Here is a 16,212-nt window from a genome sequence, read left to right as displayed (position 1 = left end):
TTTATTGCATGTTTTATCAACTATGATTTATAATCTGACTTTGTTCTTCTATTCCTCTCTATTCTCATCCAGAACCAGTACCTTTAAGGAGCATCTGTAATTTCATTATGCCCACAGTGTTCTCTGTTGTTAAATGACAATAAAGCCTTGTAATTCCAATTCCCTTTGTCTGTAGGACTGCAAGTATCCAGGGTCAGGAGAGGGAGTCAGTGGAAAGCCCACTGCTGAAACCTGGCCCTGGTTTGTCCCCATGGACGAGGTGTTGGGACAGAGGCCTTCCACTATGCCTCCTGTCCTTATTGCTTCCATTCCCGAGGACACTCCAGGGCCAAGTGCAGCAGTGGGTGAGACAGAGGACAGGGAGAGTGGTGGAAGGAAGCCGGACTCCTCATCAGGGAGAAAAAGGAGAAGGGCTGATGAGCTCCTTGACCTGATCAGGGAGGACATGAGACAACAGAGGGAAGCAGAGGAGAGGAGAGAAAGAAGGATGGACAGATTTTTAGCATTGATGGAAAGGATGGCAGAGAAATTGTTTTTTTTTCTTTTAGTTTCTTCTGGTTCAGGTTCTATATATGTGTTTGAATGTTTTTGTTATTTGTTTAAATGTAATAAAATTTCTATTAATTGATAACTCTTTTTTGATCATTAACAGTTTTATTATTCAGTTTTTAACAAGTAACAACATAGTAAATAAATTGTAAGGGAACACTGTAAGGAATAAAAGTAAAGATAAAAGTAAAATATATACAGTAAACTTGGAAAGCAGGGAGTCTTTGGTGGTGTTGCTAAATCTACTAAACATGGATCGAGGTGGATGGAGTGCAGGAACCGAGATCCGTGGCTGAACGTTTCTGGTTGGCAAGTGGAACATCAGACAGAGTGGTCTGCAGAGGGTGCTTCTGGATGTCTCATCTCTCTGACCACTGCATCGTCCATCAAAAGGGTTTGCTGGGCTGGCTCAATCGATGGCTGTCACATCACTAACATTCAGATACATGCAAAAAAGGAGATCATGAGTATAATACTTGTAACTCTAGCAGATAACAGGACTAAATGATTTTTAAACTTTAAATACAAAGGCCGGTGACGTTTATTGAGCCGTCGCAGCTCCTCAAAAACCACAAATAAAATGAAATATTGCTGTGGATCCATTTTCAACGTCGCTACTAGCTTGTTAGCCTGTTTGCTGCCGTCACGGTAGCTAGGCAACTTGACCTGGGGGCGGGAATAACAACGAGGCTAGTACTGTCCGAATTCAGAGCCACTGACTTCCGGTTTTAGCGGTCTTGCAAGGACCAGGCCTTGCTAGACCGGCGAGGACCCGTACTCACAAGCATCCTACCCCTGGATTCGGACACAGCCAGGGAGAAGTGATTAGGGAAAATGGCGGCAGGTGTGTGGAGTGAGAGCTGGAGGGAAGACAGGTGAACCTAATAATCAAAATGGGCAAACAGAAACAGAGGAGGGCAAACTAAACCTAATGGCTGCGGGAAGAATTAACACACACACAACACACACACACACCATCACACACCATACCTGTCAACTTTTGGATTTGAAAATAAGGGAAAATTTACAACACCGGCAGCGAGCCAACCCGCCGCCACAGCCGAGCGCTAGTATATCTTACATTGTAAGATAGGTGTACAAAAAATCTATAATAACCACTTTTCAACCACTTACTACAATTCAGTGATCAGAATCTGAGGCATATCTTTGTTGACATTGAAATGCTGTGAACATTCTGTTATAATACAGCCTAAATGAAAACACAAAAGGGGAAATGAAGCATATTTATTGATTTTACATTTTTCATTTTATATACAAGTCAACACATTACTTCATGTTTATTTCACATTGCTTGTCTTTAAGTTAAACATTTACATTTTATTTTCACTACACATTTTCTTTAGATGTATCATGTTCACTCATGTGGCTCTCTGACATTCACTAATGACTTATTATACAAATGTGTTGCAGATTTAGCATTCTTTAACACTTTTTTGGAAGGAGTGTATTTGTAGGCTGGGCCAGAGTGGTTGATTTTACATGACAGTAAAGCACAAACAGTGCTGTTGTCTAATGACATCCTATTCTCTGTAGCAATCTTTCTCACCATACTAAACACCCTTTCAGAACTGGCATTGCTGTGGGGAATGCAGAGTAAAGCCTTCATTAATCTTGGCAGCTCACTGAACCTCACATCCTTCCCTATCAGGCCCCAGAATCTGTCAATGTTGTCTTCTTGGGGGAGTTGCTTGCTATTTGTCACCTGGTAGTCAACGAGTTCCTCTCTCAGCCTATCTTCACTTAAGCTCAACTGAGGAAACATGTCCCCTAGCCTTTCCACTGGAAAATAAAGAAAGTGTTGCAAATCTAAACCATGCAATATTTAATCAATTCAATCATTCTATCAATGGAGAACTGCCCTAACATCTACCTGCCCCTGGAGGAATGTCGAGGCGAGCAGCAGGGTCCAGCACTTTCAAGTCCCTCAGGAGTGGATGGTCAAGGGGAAAGGAGGAGAACATCTTCTGAAGCGCTGCTTCATAGAACCTTCTCACAGATCTACAACAGCGTAAGAGTAAAAAACTGCATTAGTGGCAGCATTTTAGGCACAGTACAGCATATTCTCTCATACTGATGATGACCATTATAAAACAGCTGGGTAATATACTCACTGAAAGATTTTCTTCTCAGTGGACATGGGAAGCTCTACGCTTTTCATGAAGGCCTTTGTGTCTGCTCCAATAAAGAGCTCCTCATCAGCCAACTGATGTCCTTGTCCATACTCCACCTCCCTGAGAGGTATACCTACGATGGTCCTGGCTGGTATGAGGTAGCCCAGGATCCTCCTAATCAGCCTGCACATTTCCTCTTCCAGTCTGTGAATTTGTACTTCCTCTGACTGTAGAAAATATCATGGGTCACAACAAAATATCAGTGAATTAAGAATGCTACAATTAGCAAAATCAAATTTAATATTTACACATACATTCAATAACACTGATACCCACCTGGAAGGCAATATTAAAATCAGATAAAGATTTAAGGGCAGCAGTCAGGAACATGAAGTAGATCTTCATGACTGGATCACGCAGATGGCTGGCTAAATCATGTATTTTGGCGCTCCTCTCCACCTCCTCATGACTGTTGAAGTAGGCCTAGAGTACATAGGGAAACAGGGTGGCAATAGTTAAATAAAAGGAAAACACAGAATAGTAAGCTGTATGTATCTGCTGGAGTTACCATCCTTACCTGCAGTGCGTCCCACTGGTTCAACACTCTCTGGACACAGGTTAACAGACTCAGCCATTGGGTGCTGCAGTACCTGAGGAGCTTCAGGTGGTCTGAATCGGTAAAATCTACAAATTATTTATAGATTTCACATCTTTTTGCACTGTAATATAGACAATTATTTAGTTAGTGGATGGAAATGTATGTGTATGTCTGAAGAGTATCAACTGCAGGCCTATTTATTTATAATAATTTACCTTTTATCAAAGTGGGTGTATATCCCAACCAGGAAGTCTTCCACTGGTACCTGTGCTGCTTTGATGGCACAGCCAGTGGCCAGTTGTGCTAGGTGGCAGATGCAGCCAAGGTCCTGGACATGGGGCTGGCTGGTCTTCAGTCTGCTGATGACAGAGTTGTGTCTGCCTTTCATGACACTGGCGTTATCAGAGTTAAAGGCTATCAGGTTCTCCCATGGAATTCCTCTTTTTCTATTGGAAATATGAAAAAAATGCCATAAAATGTCTTACACTAAATGTAAGATTATAATTAAATGCAAATTACTACACACGTCAACAACACATTGCAGTTCCCCTACCTTAATGCTTCACTCAGCTTTTCATACAGATTTTCTGCATTTCCCACATTGCATATGGGCATCTCCATGAATTTTGTAGCGACCTGCAGAGTGGCCTCATCGTAGAGTCTGGTCAGGATGACAAATTCTTTGTCCGTTTTTCTGTTGTTCGACTCGTCGCACATCAATGAAAAGGGCTGAGATCGGCATGTTCTGGCCAACTCATCATCTAGCTCTGCTGCTATGGCACCTGTTGAGTGAATGCCCAGTAACGTTAGCTAGCAATTTGCCACCAATATGCCTGCTGGACATGATTATGACTATGTATACGCTTTCATAATATTCATACTTAATTTGAATCAACTTACCTTTGATAAGTTGCGTAGATTTGGTTTTCCCCGCAGAATATTTTCGTGCAATAGCAGAGTCCGGGAACATCTCAGCTACACACTTGTTGAAGTCGTCACAGAAGGTGAAAGAAACATTGTTTTTGGCACACAGCATTGCCATTTTAACCTCCGCATTTATGACCTGGTCAGCCTCTGTGGTATTCCTAGTTACAAATGCCGACATCGTCTGGGCATGTTTCTGTGCTTCTAGCCAGCGCTTGCGCTTGGTTGATTTCTCATGCTGACTGACATCATTCCTTCCCCCGTGGGAGACACTAAAGTCGCAACTGCAAATCTTACAAAAAGCGTGACTTTGTCCCATCCTGCTCTTCTTTAGAAAAGTAAATTCGCTGTCCCATTTTTCTAGATATTTACACGATTTCTTTGATTTTTTGGCAGGAATGCCTTGTTCACTTCCATCATCGCTCTCGTTTGTTGTTCCTGTTATGTTCCCGCTGTCTGCACAAATCTCGCGACAACCAGTTCTCGCGAGGCTACAGATAATTTTAAAGAGGCAGAGGAATTTTAAAAATACGGGAGATTTACGGGAAAATAATAATTCGGGAGGACGGCAGGAAAGCAAAGTAAAATACGGTAGTTTCCCGGCCAAAACGGGAGACACACACACACACACACACACCCACATTGAACTGGGGAATGGACACACACACACACACACACACACACATACACACACACACACACACACACACACACACACACACACACAATGAACTGGGGAATGGACACACACCCACACACAGCTGGGGACAAAGAGGCTGGAGCTGCAACTTGGGGCACAGAGGATAACTAAATGAACACTGGACCTGAGGGGATGATAAAAAGGTCTACAAACAGAAGACACCATATAGAGACGCAGACATGACACATGAGGGCGCTAGAGGACACAAAAGGAGCACCTATAGAACAAAAGGAGACACATGAGATGAGACGCCGACACAGACCATGACAGCATATACAATACATTATGGTAGCCACCGGGATTCCCTGTCTTGAGCGCAACGAATCACAACACAGATTCAGAGACGTGCTGAGTTTGTCATCCAAAATGCTCCGTTTTATAACTTTTGAATGGCTGATCAGATTCAAATAATTCCAATGGTTCCTAAAAGTACATAAAAGCAGCTTTCCAACGATCTATAGCATGAAGCAATCGGAGTTATGAAAAATATCGCTGCCTACGAGGGGAAATCCTGCTGTACAGCCTGATTGAAACGGAGCGCAGCGCAGCGCCACCCTAAAAAGAAATTTAGACAAGGAGACTCACAAACAATCCGAAATTAAGCATGCACATTAAAATACGCGCCCATTCAGACTCCTCTTGTCCTTCAGATTGATCAGCTGCAGGCTCAGTCGGCTCTTATTGGCTCTGGATTGAAGGATCAATGGATGTGAATGGGAATACCAATGAAAATATTAAGCTGGTACTGGTAATGATAAAACTGACAGGATGCAATTGATGCAGGTCTGAGTGTGGTTTATGTTATGGAATGAGAAAAGCAGCTGATCTCTGACGTGACTTGTCTTCAGGCTGTTGTTTACTTGGTTCTGCTTGTCCTTGACAGGGTTTCTCCTCTAAAACCTGCCTCTGTTTGCTTCGATCACTGCAGATAGGAACTTACTGCTGTTGTTAGAGGCTGCAGTGAGCGGCAGTAACAACTGAACCAAAAAGGAAAACACCCTCGGTTAAGAGATTCTATTCATACTCAGCAGGGTTGATAAGCTAATGGCTAGGTCGAGGTCAGTCAAGACCACGTTGCAATGCTGCCATCTTTAAACAGATCTGTTCAGCAACAAATCACAGCTCTTCGTGTGATTTTACATGATAAACCCTTCTACCTTTTTCAGCTTCACTGCTCAAGATCATTTAGGAAGATGTTTTTCAAAATTCCCAGCTAGGCTTGGCAACTGCATTAAAAGTGTTACATTTTTAATTTAAGCTTGTTCAAACCATTGATCGTAGGGATGTTCCAGCAGGATCACGAATACTGGCTGTGGAGTCCCGATAACAGCGTTTTAAATTATTTTTACCTTCAACTTTAGCTTAGTTTATACTTCTGTGTCTGCGTTGGTGCAGAGTCATGCAACACTGTTATCTGTGGTTCAGGGGCTTTCCAACAGGCACGCAAGTACAGACAGAGCCCAATGTTCTAACTATCTGCTGAAAGCTACGGAGATATGCAAGCCTGTGATTGGTCAGGACTCTGCTTCCTTTACCTTCACCAAAAGCACCACCATTCCCCATTAAAGACTGTTACGCAGTAAAAGTGCGGCGATATAAACGTTAATACAACCGTGACTGAAGGAGTACAACAGACTTTTATTTGTGTAAGGAAATTACAGGAAACTTGGCTTTGGAGGTGGTGACTGCATGAAGAGGTGGAGGAGAATGAGAGACACATTTGTCAGTGTTCAAAAAAACTTCTGAAATACATAAATACAATATAAACACACATTATAAATACTCTAGAGCAGGGGTCACCAACGTGGTGCCCGCGGGCACAAAGGTGCTCTCGGGGTAACCACGGGGTGCCCGCAGGCTATGTTCTAAAAATAGCACTAGTCACCACTGAACTTGACTTTATATCTCCTTTTTTTATTGTGTTGCTTTTCTTTTTGAGTCACAGTTGCATCAATGCTTATTTGAAAATGAAACTATTAACGAATAATTTTTAAGAACAAAAATATTTTATATTTTGTATGTTTTTATATTTTACCATCAACATATAAATAGTACTTTACCGTACGTGAATGTGGCAGTAGTGCAATCACACAGGCTGCAAGCTGCCGTTAAAAACCGTAGAAGATGTAAACATGAACTTTCTTTGACCTACTAGTTCGACTCGGCGTTAAGCTAACGGGCGGCAGGTGCTGTTCCAATGAGGAGCTGGATACCAACCGAAAATGGCTGAAAAACGAAAGAAAACATATAATTTTCATAGTGATTGGGAGGAGGAGTTCTTTTTTACACTTGTGAGAGAAAAATGTGTGTGTCTCATTTGTGGTATGACTGTGGCGACAGCAAAGCGGCACAATGTGGAGAGACACTTCAGTACTTGTCATAAAAGCTACAATGCTAGCTACCCACCTAGCAGCGCACTATGGAAAGAAAAAGCATGTGAGTTAAAGGCAGCTTTGGGCAAACAGCAGTCTTTATTCAAGAAGCCGGTGGAAAAGTCACAAAAAACGACAGAAGTGTCATTTAGAGCCACACATTTTTTGATTAAGAACAAGAAGACATTTTCAGATGGAGAAGTTTTCAAAGAAGCAATGATGATAATCGCAAAGACTGTATTTAAAGATGAGAAGAATGGAACCAATGTCATCTCCACTCTCTCCAACGTCCAACTGGGTGCAAGTACAACGGTATGAAGAGTGACGGCTATGTCACTATGTCTCACTATGAGAACTTAACAGAGCAGCTGGAGCAGGATGTGGCAACATGCAAGTGGTTTAGCATCCAGTGTGACGAGTCTGTGGACTGCAGCAGTTCAGCACAGCTGATGGTCTTTATTCGTATGGTTTTTGATGACTTCTCCACAAAAGAGGAACTTCTGACATTACTGCCCCTCCAGACAACTACAAGGGGAGTTGATATATACAACGCAGTTAAGAGTTTTCTTATGGAAAAAAAAGTACCACTAGAAAAGCTAGTGTCCATGATCGGCTGGCATACAGGTTTCATCGCGCCCTGCAAAGGTGACACAGACTTCCCAACATTTCTACATTACCACTGCATCATTTATCAGCAGGCGATATGTTCAAAAGTGACCGGATTTGAGCATGTGATGACTCCTGTTGTGAAGATCATAAATAGCATCCGCTCCAAAGCCAAACAGCACAGGATATTCAAACTACTATTGGAGGAGCTGTCAGCAGAATATGGCGACCTGTTACTACACACAGAAATCAGATGGCTCAGCAGGGGACGGGTTTTGCAACGTTTTTTTCTTTCACTTTTGTGTGAAATCAAGAAGTTCATGCAATCCAAAGGTGAAGACATCTCGTTGCTGGAGGACACTGAATGGATTCTTGACCTTGCATTTTTAACGGACATCACTGGGAAACTTAACCATTTGAACTGTGAGCTGCAAGGCAAAGGTAAAACTGTTGCTGACATGATAAGTGCTGTAAATGCATTCAAAGCCAAGATGAACATTTTCTCTGTGCATTTACAGAAAAAAAGGGTGCTGCACTTTCCTTATGTGCAGTCAGTAATGAATGACCATGCTTCTGCATCTGAGACTTTTGACAAAGTTGTGGACAAATACCCTGAAGTCATTAACAGACTTGGACAAGAGTTTGAGAATAGGTTTCGTGACTTTGATCAACTTGAGCCATGTGTGTCATTCATCTCCCAATACTTTTGTGCAAGTAGAAATTGCATGCATTGCTGAGCAGCTAAGTGCAACATTCAGCTTGAATGCTGGGGAGGTGGAGATAGAAATTATAACACTGCAAAACGACCTCCATCTCAAAGCCCATCAAAGTGAACCAAACTTTTGGTGCCTTGTGGATACAGAGAAGTACAAAGGTGTGTGCACAGCAGCTATGAAGGTTGCCTGCATGTTTGGTTCAACTTATCTCTGTGAATCAGTCTTTTCTGACATGAACTTCATAAAGAGCAAACACAGAACACGCCTTACTGATGCTCATCTACATGACTCAGTCAGAGTTGCAGTATCAAGTTACACCCCAGATTACAGCAATCTGGTGCCAGGTTTCCCACTAATAGAAATGTGCCAGATGTTTTCAGCTAAACAGCTGCATGGCAAAGTTCCAACATATTCAAGCTGTTATGTACAGATTTAGTTAAAAATGCTAAAGATTTAGTGGTAAAAAGTTGTGTTTTGCAGGACTGAAAGGTTACATAACTGACATTTTACCTAGTCTGATTAAGATTGTTTCAGAAGTAGTTAGTAAAAATGGGACATGTTTTTCCAAGAAATGTTGCAGAAGTGATTATTTGAATATGAGAGACAACTGAAATGCACTGAGATAAAAAAAAGTAAGTGTTACATGTTGAGATTTATCTGTTTCCTGCCTTAAATCATTATTATTATTTGAGAAGCAAATTAAATGTTGTCAGACATATCAACATTGAATTAAAAATAAAAATAAACTAAGTTTTCAGAAGTGTGTCATGTACAGGTAGCCCTTCGTATTACTCCGTACCCTTTAAGTTGCTCTCGGTTTCAAAAAGGTTGGTGACCCCTGCTCTAGAGACACGACTTCACTGGTGGCCGGATACTCCACAAAATTGCTGCGCCCTCTGTTGTCCTGGTGGAGAATTGCTACACAATACTGACACCAGTGGATGAACGAAGGAAAATGTCTACGTCAGTGTGTGTGTGTGTGTGTGTGTGTGTGTGTGTGTGTGTGTGTGTGTGTGTGTGTGTGTGTGTGTGTGTGTGTGTGTGTGTGTGTGTGTGTGTGTGCAAACTTGCTGATGAAGTATAAACTAGGTTTTAGTTTATTTTTTACTAATTTAGGACCAAATTTTTCACTGCAATAAGAACTAGAAAATTTGCATTTATTGCACAAATGCTGTTTGAATGCTGGATAGCTGAAACTGTAAGCTGAAGCTGCTGAACAGATGAACTGAAGCTGCTGAACAGCTGAACTGAAGCTGAAACAAAGCAAAACTGTCAAAATAAGCTGAATGTCTTGAAAGATGTAGAACACATGTGTCAGACACAAGGTTCGCGGGCCAGATGCGGCCCGCGGAGCATTTTTATGTGGCCTGCGAGATAAATATCAAAAATATATTAAAACTGGCCCGCTGGCCGATTTTACCGGAAAGACTTCAACTCCCATGATGCTTTGCGGCGTTAGCGCAGAGCCAAAGTGCCCCCTCCTTTGTGTTTTTTCTAGCGCCTGCTGCCGGTGTCTGCAGCTCTGCTGTCTCGACAAACTAAACACTCCTCTCACTCAGCACCGAGTGCACTCAGCTATTTTCTGACGTTGAAGCCCAGAAACGGAGATTCTAGCTGCTCAATAATGTGTTTACGACTGAAAGAGAAAGTTTTCCAACTAACTTCCAGACAGAGCTGATATAACTCCAGCGAGCAGCGACACGCTCAAACCAGCACGACTCTGTGGTTGCTGTCGTTGTGTTTCCTCCCCGACACACAACAACGTGGTCAAGCTGCTCAGACATGTTCATCAGCACAAACCTATGTGAGCACCTGTTGTCATCTAATGTTGTCATTATTATGATGAAGATGAACAAAACAACAGGAGTCTCCTCCTCAGCTCAGATCAACCCCATGATGCAGGTATCTGGCTGGAACAGGTGAGCATCACAGTAAATCAGTGGAGCAAACTGAGCTTTAAATATGTTGGTTTTATGCTCTTTTTCTGCTCCAAAACATGAAAGTTAACTGGTGAGATGTTGCATTTTCATTTAAGATAAAATAATACTTTTATTTTGTTGTTGGCCCGTGAGAAAAGATTGAACAAGAAGTGGAAAGGCTGCAGATAGATGAATAGAATAGTAAATCCCTTTATTGTTCCTCAGTGGGGAAAGCTAGATGTCACAGCAGCGATGACATTTATTACAGGAGAAAAAAGGACAATAAAAAATAAGAAAAATGAATGAACAAGAAAACATAAATCCTGAATAGATTTTAAAAATGCTGCTTATACCACAAATAATGAATACCACTGATGCCTTTTATTTAAAACTGACTTGCTCGTGTGTAATTTGGTTATTCCACATTCAGTGTTAATGAAGAAATATGTTTGTTTCCAAATTTAAAGTTTCAAAATTGCATATATGTTGATAAAGAAAATGTGCAAATTTGCCGTCACTTTTTCAAAAAATATTAAGTTTGGCCCTCGACTCCGTCCCAGAGTTTCATTTCGGCCCAGTGTGAGTTTGAGTTTGACACCCCTGCTTTTAAGTGATGAGAAAAACATCTTAAATTCATTTAAGAAGCCTGAGAAAGATGGCTTAGCACTCCTCCATTTAGCACAATGAATATGAGATTTACCCAACAGAATTAATATGTTGATAGTGTCGGTGACAAACAATGCAGGATAATCTCAGTACAAAAGAATGTCATTTGATTGAAATGAGGGCATATTGTTAATTTTTAAGGAAATCCAGTTTTTTAAGTCACACCAGAAGCATGGAGTAATAGCACATATAAAAAACACATGTTCAAGTGTTTCATCTTCGCTAGTACAGAAAGAGTATTGTTCTACTTTGAAGCCAAATCTCTTTTTTAGAAATTCTGCCACCGGATAAACTTTGTTAATGATTTTAAAATGCGTTTCCTTCACCTTGGGTAGAATAGGCCATTTTGTATACTTTGAGAAAGCATTAACTGTATTGGAAGCAATCAAACTTAAATCACTTTTAGTATCTTTTATTCCAAAGTTGTGAAATACCATACCTTAGTTTAAACTTTAAAGGAATTACTAATGAAACTGTTATTACATTTGTTGTCCAGCAGATGGCGGTGTCCTAGCATTAGATTTGGCAATACTGGGGAGAGGTTGTTGTGTATCATAATTTTTTTTTATAAAATTAAGTAGAGGTGGTGGGATTAACTTACATAATTTACTATATTCTTTTTGCGAGCAATTTAAATTAAATTATTTTAAAAATTCTGTGTAGCTTAAGAGAATACCATTCACATCCATAAGATCTGATACAAATAGAATCTTTTTATTAACCCATTCACTTTTAAGCATAGATTTACGATTAAGCGTCATGACCCTATTGTTCCATATTGTGGAGTTATGGGGAGAGAAATTGTGGGTAAACATCATTTTCCAAAAGTGTAAGGTCTGTCTGTGAAAGTTGGATAGCTTAACTGGAATCTTATTAACCTCAAAATAACATTTTAAGAAGAAGTCCAAACCACCCACTTTGTTGAATATAGATTTAGGAATGTGGAACCACATAGAGTCTAAATGAGATAAACATGACTTTAACCATTTAATTCTAAGGGTAGCAATCATAGATACAAATTCTGGAGCGTTGATACCACCTTTACTATATTCCTTCACTAGTTGAGATCTTTTAATGTAGTGTGTTTTGTTTCTCCACAAAAATTGGTAAATTATTTGGTTAGCTTTAGTAATATTTTTTGGGGGAATATATAAAGAGCAGCAGGGAAAAATCAGTTTCAAGTTGCCCTCAGTTTTAGCAAGAAGGCTCCTTCCAAAAATGGTGAGATCTCTAGTCAGCCAGTGATTGAGTGTTTTCTTCAAATCTAAAATACAGTCAGAGATATTAGAATCTTCTCTTTTACTTAAGTTTGTGGAAAGTAACACGCCTAGGTATTTGACTTCTGATTCAACTTTAATCGAAGCAATTGAGGAGTGTGGGCTTGTGTGAATTGGTAGAAGTTCACATTTTTCAAATTAAGAGATAGTCCAGATGCTTTAGAGAAAAGAGATAATATTGATAGTTTTTTCAGCCACAGATTCATCTTTAAGAAAAATACATGTGTCGTCCGCAAACTGACTTATTTTGAATTCTTTATTAAAGATTGATATTCCTTTAATGGAGTTAGAATTTTTAATTAGTGATGTTAAAAGTTGAGTTGCCAATATAAAAATCTTTGGGGATATAGGGCATCCCTGTCAAATTCCTCGATTTATATTAAATTCAGAGGTCAGACCTGGGTTAATGACTCGACCAGTGACCAGCATGTAGCTTTTAGCAGTTGTGATGGAGAAATGATTACAGCTAATAAATATGGAGCATTTGTAAAAAAAGAGGCAGAAACAATGTGTGTTTATTTAGCTTTAGTCTCTAGATGAGATGCCTTTTTTTTACTCGTTGGCTTTTCACCTGCTTGTAAAAACTCAACTTTTCTTTCAGTTAAATTGATCAAAACCAATGAGAGAAGTACAGAATCAGAATCCAGACCAGATCCTAAATTGATCCTTGTTTCAGGAAACCTAACAGCCACCAGGCGTCTGCTCTGACAAAACCAGAAACACAATCAGGTTTCTTAGTGTTTTCTTTTCTGATCCTGTCATGTTGTCTTTGTCCTCTTTGAACATCTTAGGTGTGTTCTTGCTGTGCGTTACTTCTAATTTCATGTATCTTGTTTTTAAAAAAGAACGACAACGTGTCTTTGTCCTGTCCTGTCCATGACCTCCTGTTTCCTTCCATGTCCCCTTTTGTATCCATGACCTTTGACCCCTGTCTTTCTCTGGTGGTGGTTCCCCTCTTATTGGTTATCTTTCATCATCTACACTGTAAAAAAAAAATGTAGATTTTACGGTAAAACGGCGACAGCCGGGGTTGCCGAAATAGTTCCGTAAAATTACAGGTATTTTTTTCTTTTACAGTAAGAAGGTGTGTTTATTGTTATTTTACATTTAAAAATGGTGCTGAAGTCAGTATTTTACTGTAGAAGAAAATGTTTTTAGCTCTCTGCGTGCTCAGTCCCCCTAAACCTCTGATGCTAGAAGCGCCCCTGGCACACACTCTTTACACGCTTACTTTGATTTACGTGACAGAGTTCATTTCTACTCTCAAAGCGTTTAAAAGGACAGACAGGAGGCAGAAATGGGGAGGGGCAAGAGATGGAAACAGAGGAAAATGTAGAATGGCTCCAAAACTCCCAACTCCTAACAAAATAAAAGCCTTTAATAAGTGATCATGATTTAATAATATAGATGACAAGTAGGCCAACCTCTGTCCACCTTGCATGTGAGCACAGCAGCGACTGAGTTACAGCCTGTCACACAGGGCCGTGCAGAGACCTTTGACGGGGCGGGTGCTCAAAGTAAAAAAAGGGGCACTTATAGAGCAATCCAACAAGTTAGAAATTTCAGATAATGGGACCCTTGGGTTCAAACAACATAATAAAAATATATAAATTAGTGTCATTAGTGTTAATGTTAGTTCATAAATAATAGTTTTAGTTTATAAAGCTGACTTATATCTAGAGATGTTACAACCACATTTTTGCCCCTGATCCGAGTCCAAGTTGTTTGATTTTTGATTATCTTCCAATACTGAGTCCTGTTCTGATACCAGGTGGTGATGCAACGCATTATAAAAGAAGAAATAGGTCGTCCTTCTGTCTGTATTTGTCATTTTGTTATTTTAGCCTGAAAAGGTCACTCATTCAGGAAGTACATTTAACAGAAATCAAGATACTTTATTGCTATTGCACAGGTGTACAACCAAAGATATTTTGTGCCTACTAAAGACAGCTCTAGTAAGAGGTAGTAAAATAAATGTAAAATAAATGCAACCACAGAGAGTTATCCAGTGTGATCTACAGCTATGTTAGCTGAGATCTTTTTCCTGTCAGGAGAAAATTCTTGATCCCATTCCATGATCTCACTGAACTTAACACTAAACATGAGAGCTCTGCTACCAACCTAACAACAACATCCTTTACACAAAGGCACCATCATCCCATACGTGGCAGGAGTCTCAGAGAAACTTAGAAGAATCTTCTCCAAACACAACATCCCGGTAAACTTTAAACCCAACAACACCCTCAGACAGAACCTGGTCCATCCAGAAGACAAAACACCCAAACAGAAGCTCAGTGGGGTCGTTTATGCAGTCCATTGTAGGAGCACTGTCCAGATGTTTACATTAGAGAAACTAAACAAGTACACAAGAACATAAAACAACACAGGAGAGCCACCTCTTCAGGTCAGAACTCTGCAGTCCACCTTCACCTGAAGGACAAGGGACACACCTTTGAAGATGACAAAGTCCGCATTCTGGACAGAGAAGATAGATGATTTGAGAGAGGAGTAAAAGAAGCTATCTATGTAAAAACATGAAAAGCCCACTTTAAATAGGGGCGGGGCTTAGATTTCACCTTTCCAGTACCAATAATGCAGCTTTGGTCAAGGTCAGTTTTACTTACAGAGCGCATTTACAGCAGCAAAGCTACACCAAATCACTGTACAAGGTAAAACAGATCAAGATACAACAAATCAACAATAAAAACCTAAAATAAGATAAGCACACAACAGTCACAATCTATGATAAAAACTGTTAAAAACTATTAAGATGCTCAAGTCAACCTGCATTAAAAGCCAAATAAAAAAAATGCATCTTAAGAAGGGATTTAAAATGCTCTAGATTCTGTGTGGTCCTGATGTTGAGAGGCAGCTTGTTCCACAGTTTGGGACCAACCACAGAGAACGCTCTGTCGCCGCGAGTCTTGTGGCGGGTTTTTGGAACTGTTAAAAGAGCTTGAGAGCTGGACCTAATGGTTCTGGCAGGGACGTAAGCTGACAGCAGCTCAGAGATGTAAACTGGGGCCAGGCCATGAAGGGCTTTAAAAACAAAAAATAAAATTTTGAAACAGATCCTGTAAGAGACAGGAAGCCCAATGGAGAGAGGCCAGAACCGGGGTTATGTGATCCCACTTGCTGGTTCCAGTCAGCAAGCGAGCCGCTGCATTTTGGACCAGCTGAAGTCGGTGTGGGGAGGACTGGTCCAGGCCAGAATACAGGGAGTTGCAGTAGTCCAATCGGCAGGACACGAACAGGTGGATGACATGTTCGAGGACATTAGCAGGAAGGTATGGCTTCACCTTTGCTATCTGCCTTAAATGATAAAAACCTGATTGGACCACTGCACTCACCTGTCTGTAAAGATTAAAAGAACCGTCTAAAAACACACCAAGGTTTTTAACACAGGGTTTTAGAAAACCAGAACAAGGACCAAGAGGACCAACAGCGTTGTTCAAAAGATTAAAACTTTTTTTTGAATCTCATTCAGTTTCAGTCTAGGTCACATCTTCCTGCATCTAATCAACATGATGACTCACCATCAATAGAGGCTAACGACTCATCAGGAGATGAAGAGGCGGGGTACTCAGAGTAGTTTCTGCTCTTTAAATAACAACAGAAAGCTACAGCTTATGAGCTTGACTCTCCCATATTCCAGTTAGAACTGACAAAGCTCCTCAGAGGAGAAGTGAAATGTTTTAAAGAAACCAAAGAAGTCCAGTTGCCTTCATCTGAACTCTTTGGAGTAATAGTCAA

At 40.5% G+C, this 16,212-nt stretch overlaps 2 protein-coding genes across 2 annotated transcripts in view; both read right to left on the bottom strand.

The window, feature by feature from the left end:
* LOC139063599 (zinc finger protein 585A-like) overlaps positions 1–16,212 on the bottom strand; it is a 70,826-nt gene that overhangs the window by 52,576 nt on the left and 2,038 nt on the right. The window lies entirely within an intron of this gene.
* On the bottom strand, positions 1,779–6,088 carry LOC139063731 (uncharacterized). Its single transcript, XM_070546432.1, has 9 exons — positions 6,061–6,088; positions 4,180–4,659; positions 3,833–4,061; positions 3,565–3,725; positions 3,259–3,365; positions 3,018–3,164; positions 2,682–2,908; positions 2,441–2,568; positions 1,779–2,349 (listed from the first exon to the last, which is right to left on the bottom strand). Exons 1-9 carry the CDS (start codon positions 6,086–6,088, stop codon positions 1,925–1,927), a joined length of 1,932 nt encoding a protein of 643 aa, XP_070402533.1. The 3' UTR covers positions 1,779–1,924.

The sequence above is a fragment of the Nothobranchius furzeri genome, chromosome 17 (assembly GCF_043380555.1).
Source record: "Nothobranchius furzeri strain GRZ-AD chromosome 17, NfurGRZ-RIMD1, whole genome shotgun sequence".
NCBI lineage: Eukaryota > Metazoa > Chordata > Actinopteri > Cyprinodontiformes > Nothobranchiidae > Nothobranchius > Nothobranchius furzeri.
This window is presented reverse-complemented; position numbering and strand designations above follow the sequence as displayed.

Coding starts and splice junctions, on each gene's coding strand:
- LOC139063731 (XM_070546432.1), bottom strand. CDS start 6,088: ATGATCTTGAGCAGTGAAGCTGAAAAAG. Junction 3,165..3,258: donor ACCAGTGGGACGCACTGCAG/GTAAGGATGGTA, acceptor TATGTACTCTAG/GCCTACTTCAACAGTCATGA. Junction 2,350..2,440: donor CGACATTCCTCCAGGGGCAG/GTAGATGTTAGG, acceptor TTTATTTTCCAG/TGGAAAGGCTAGGGGACATG.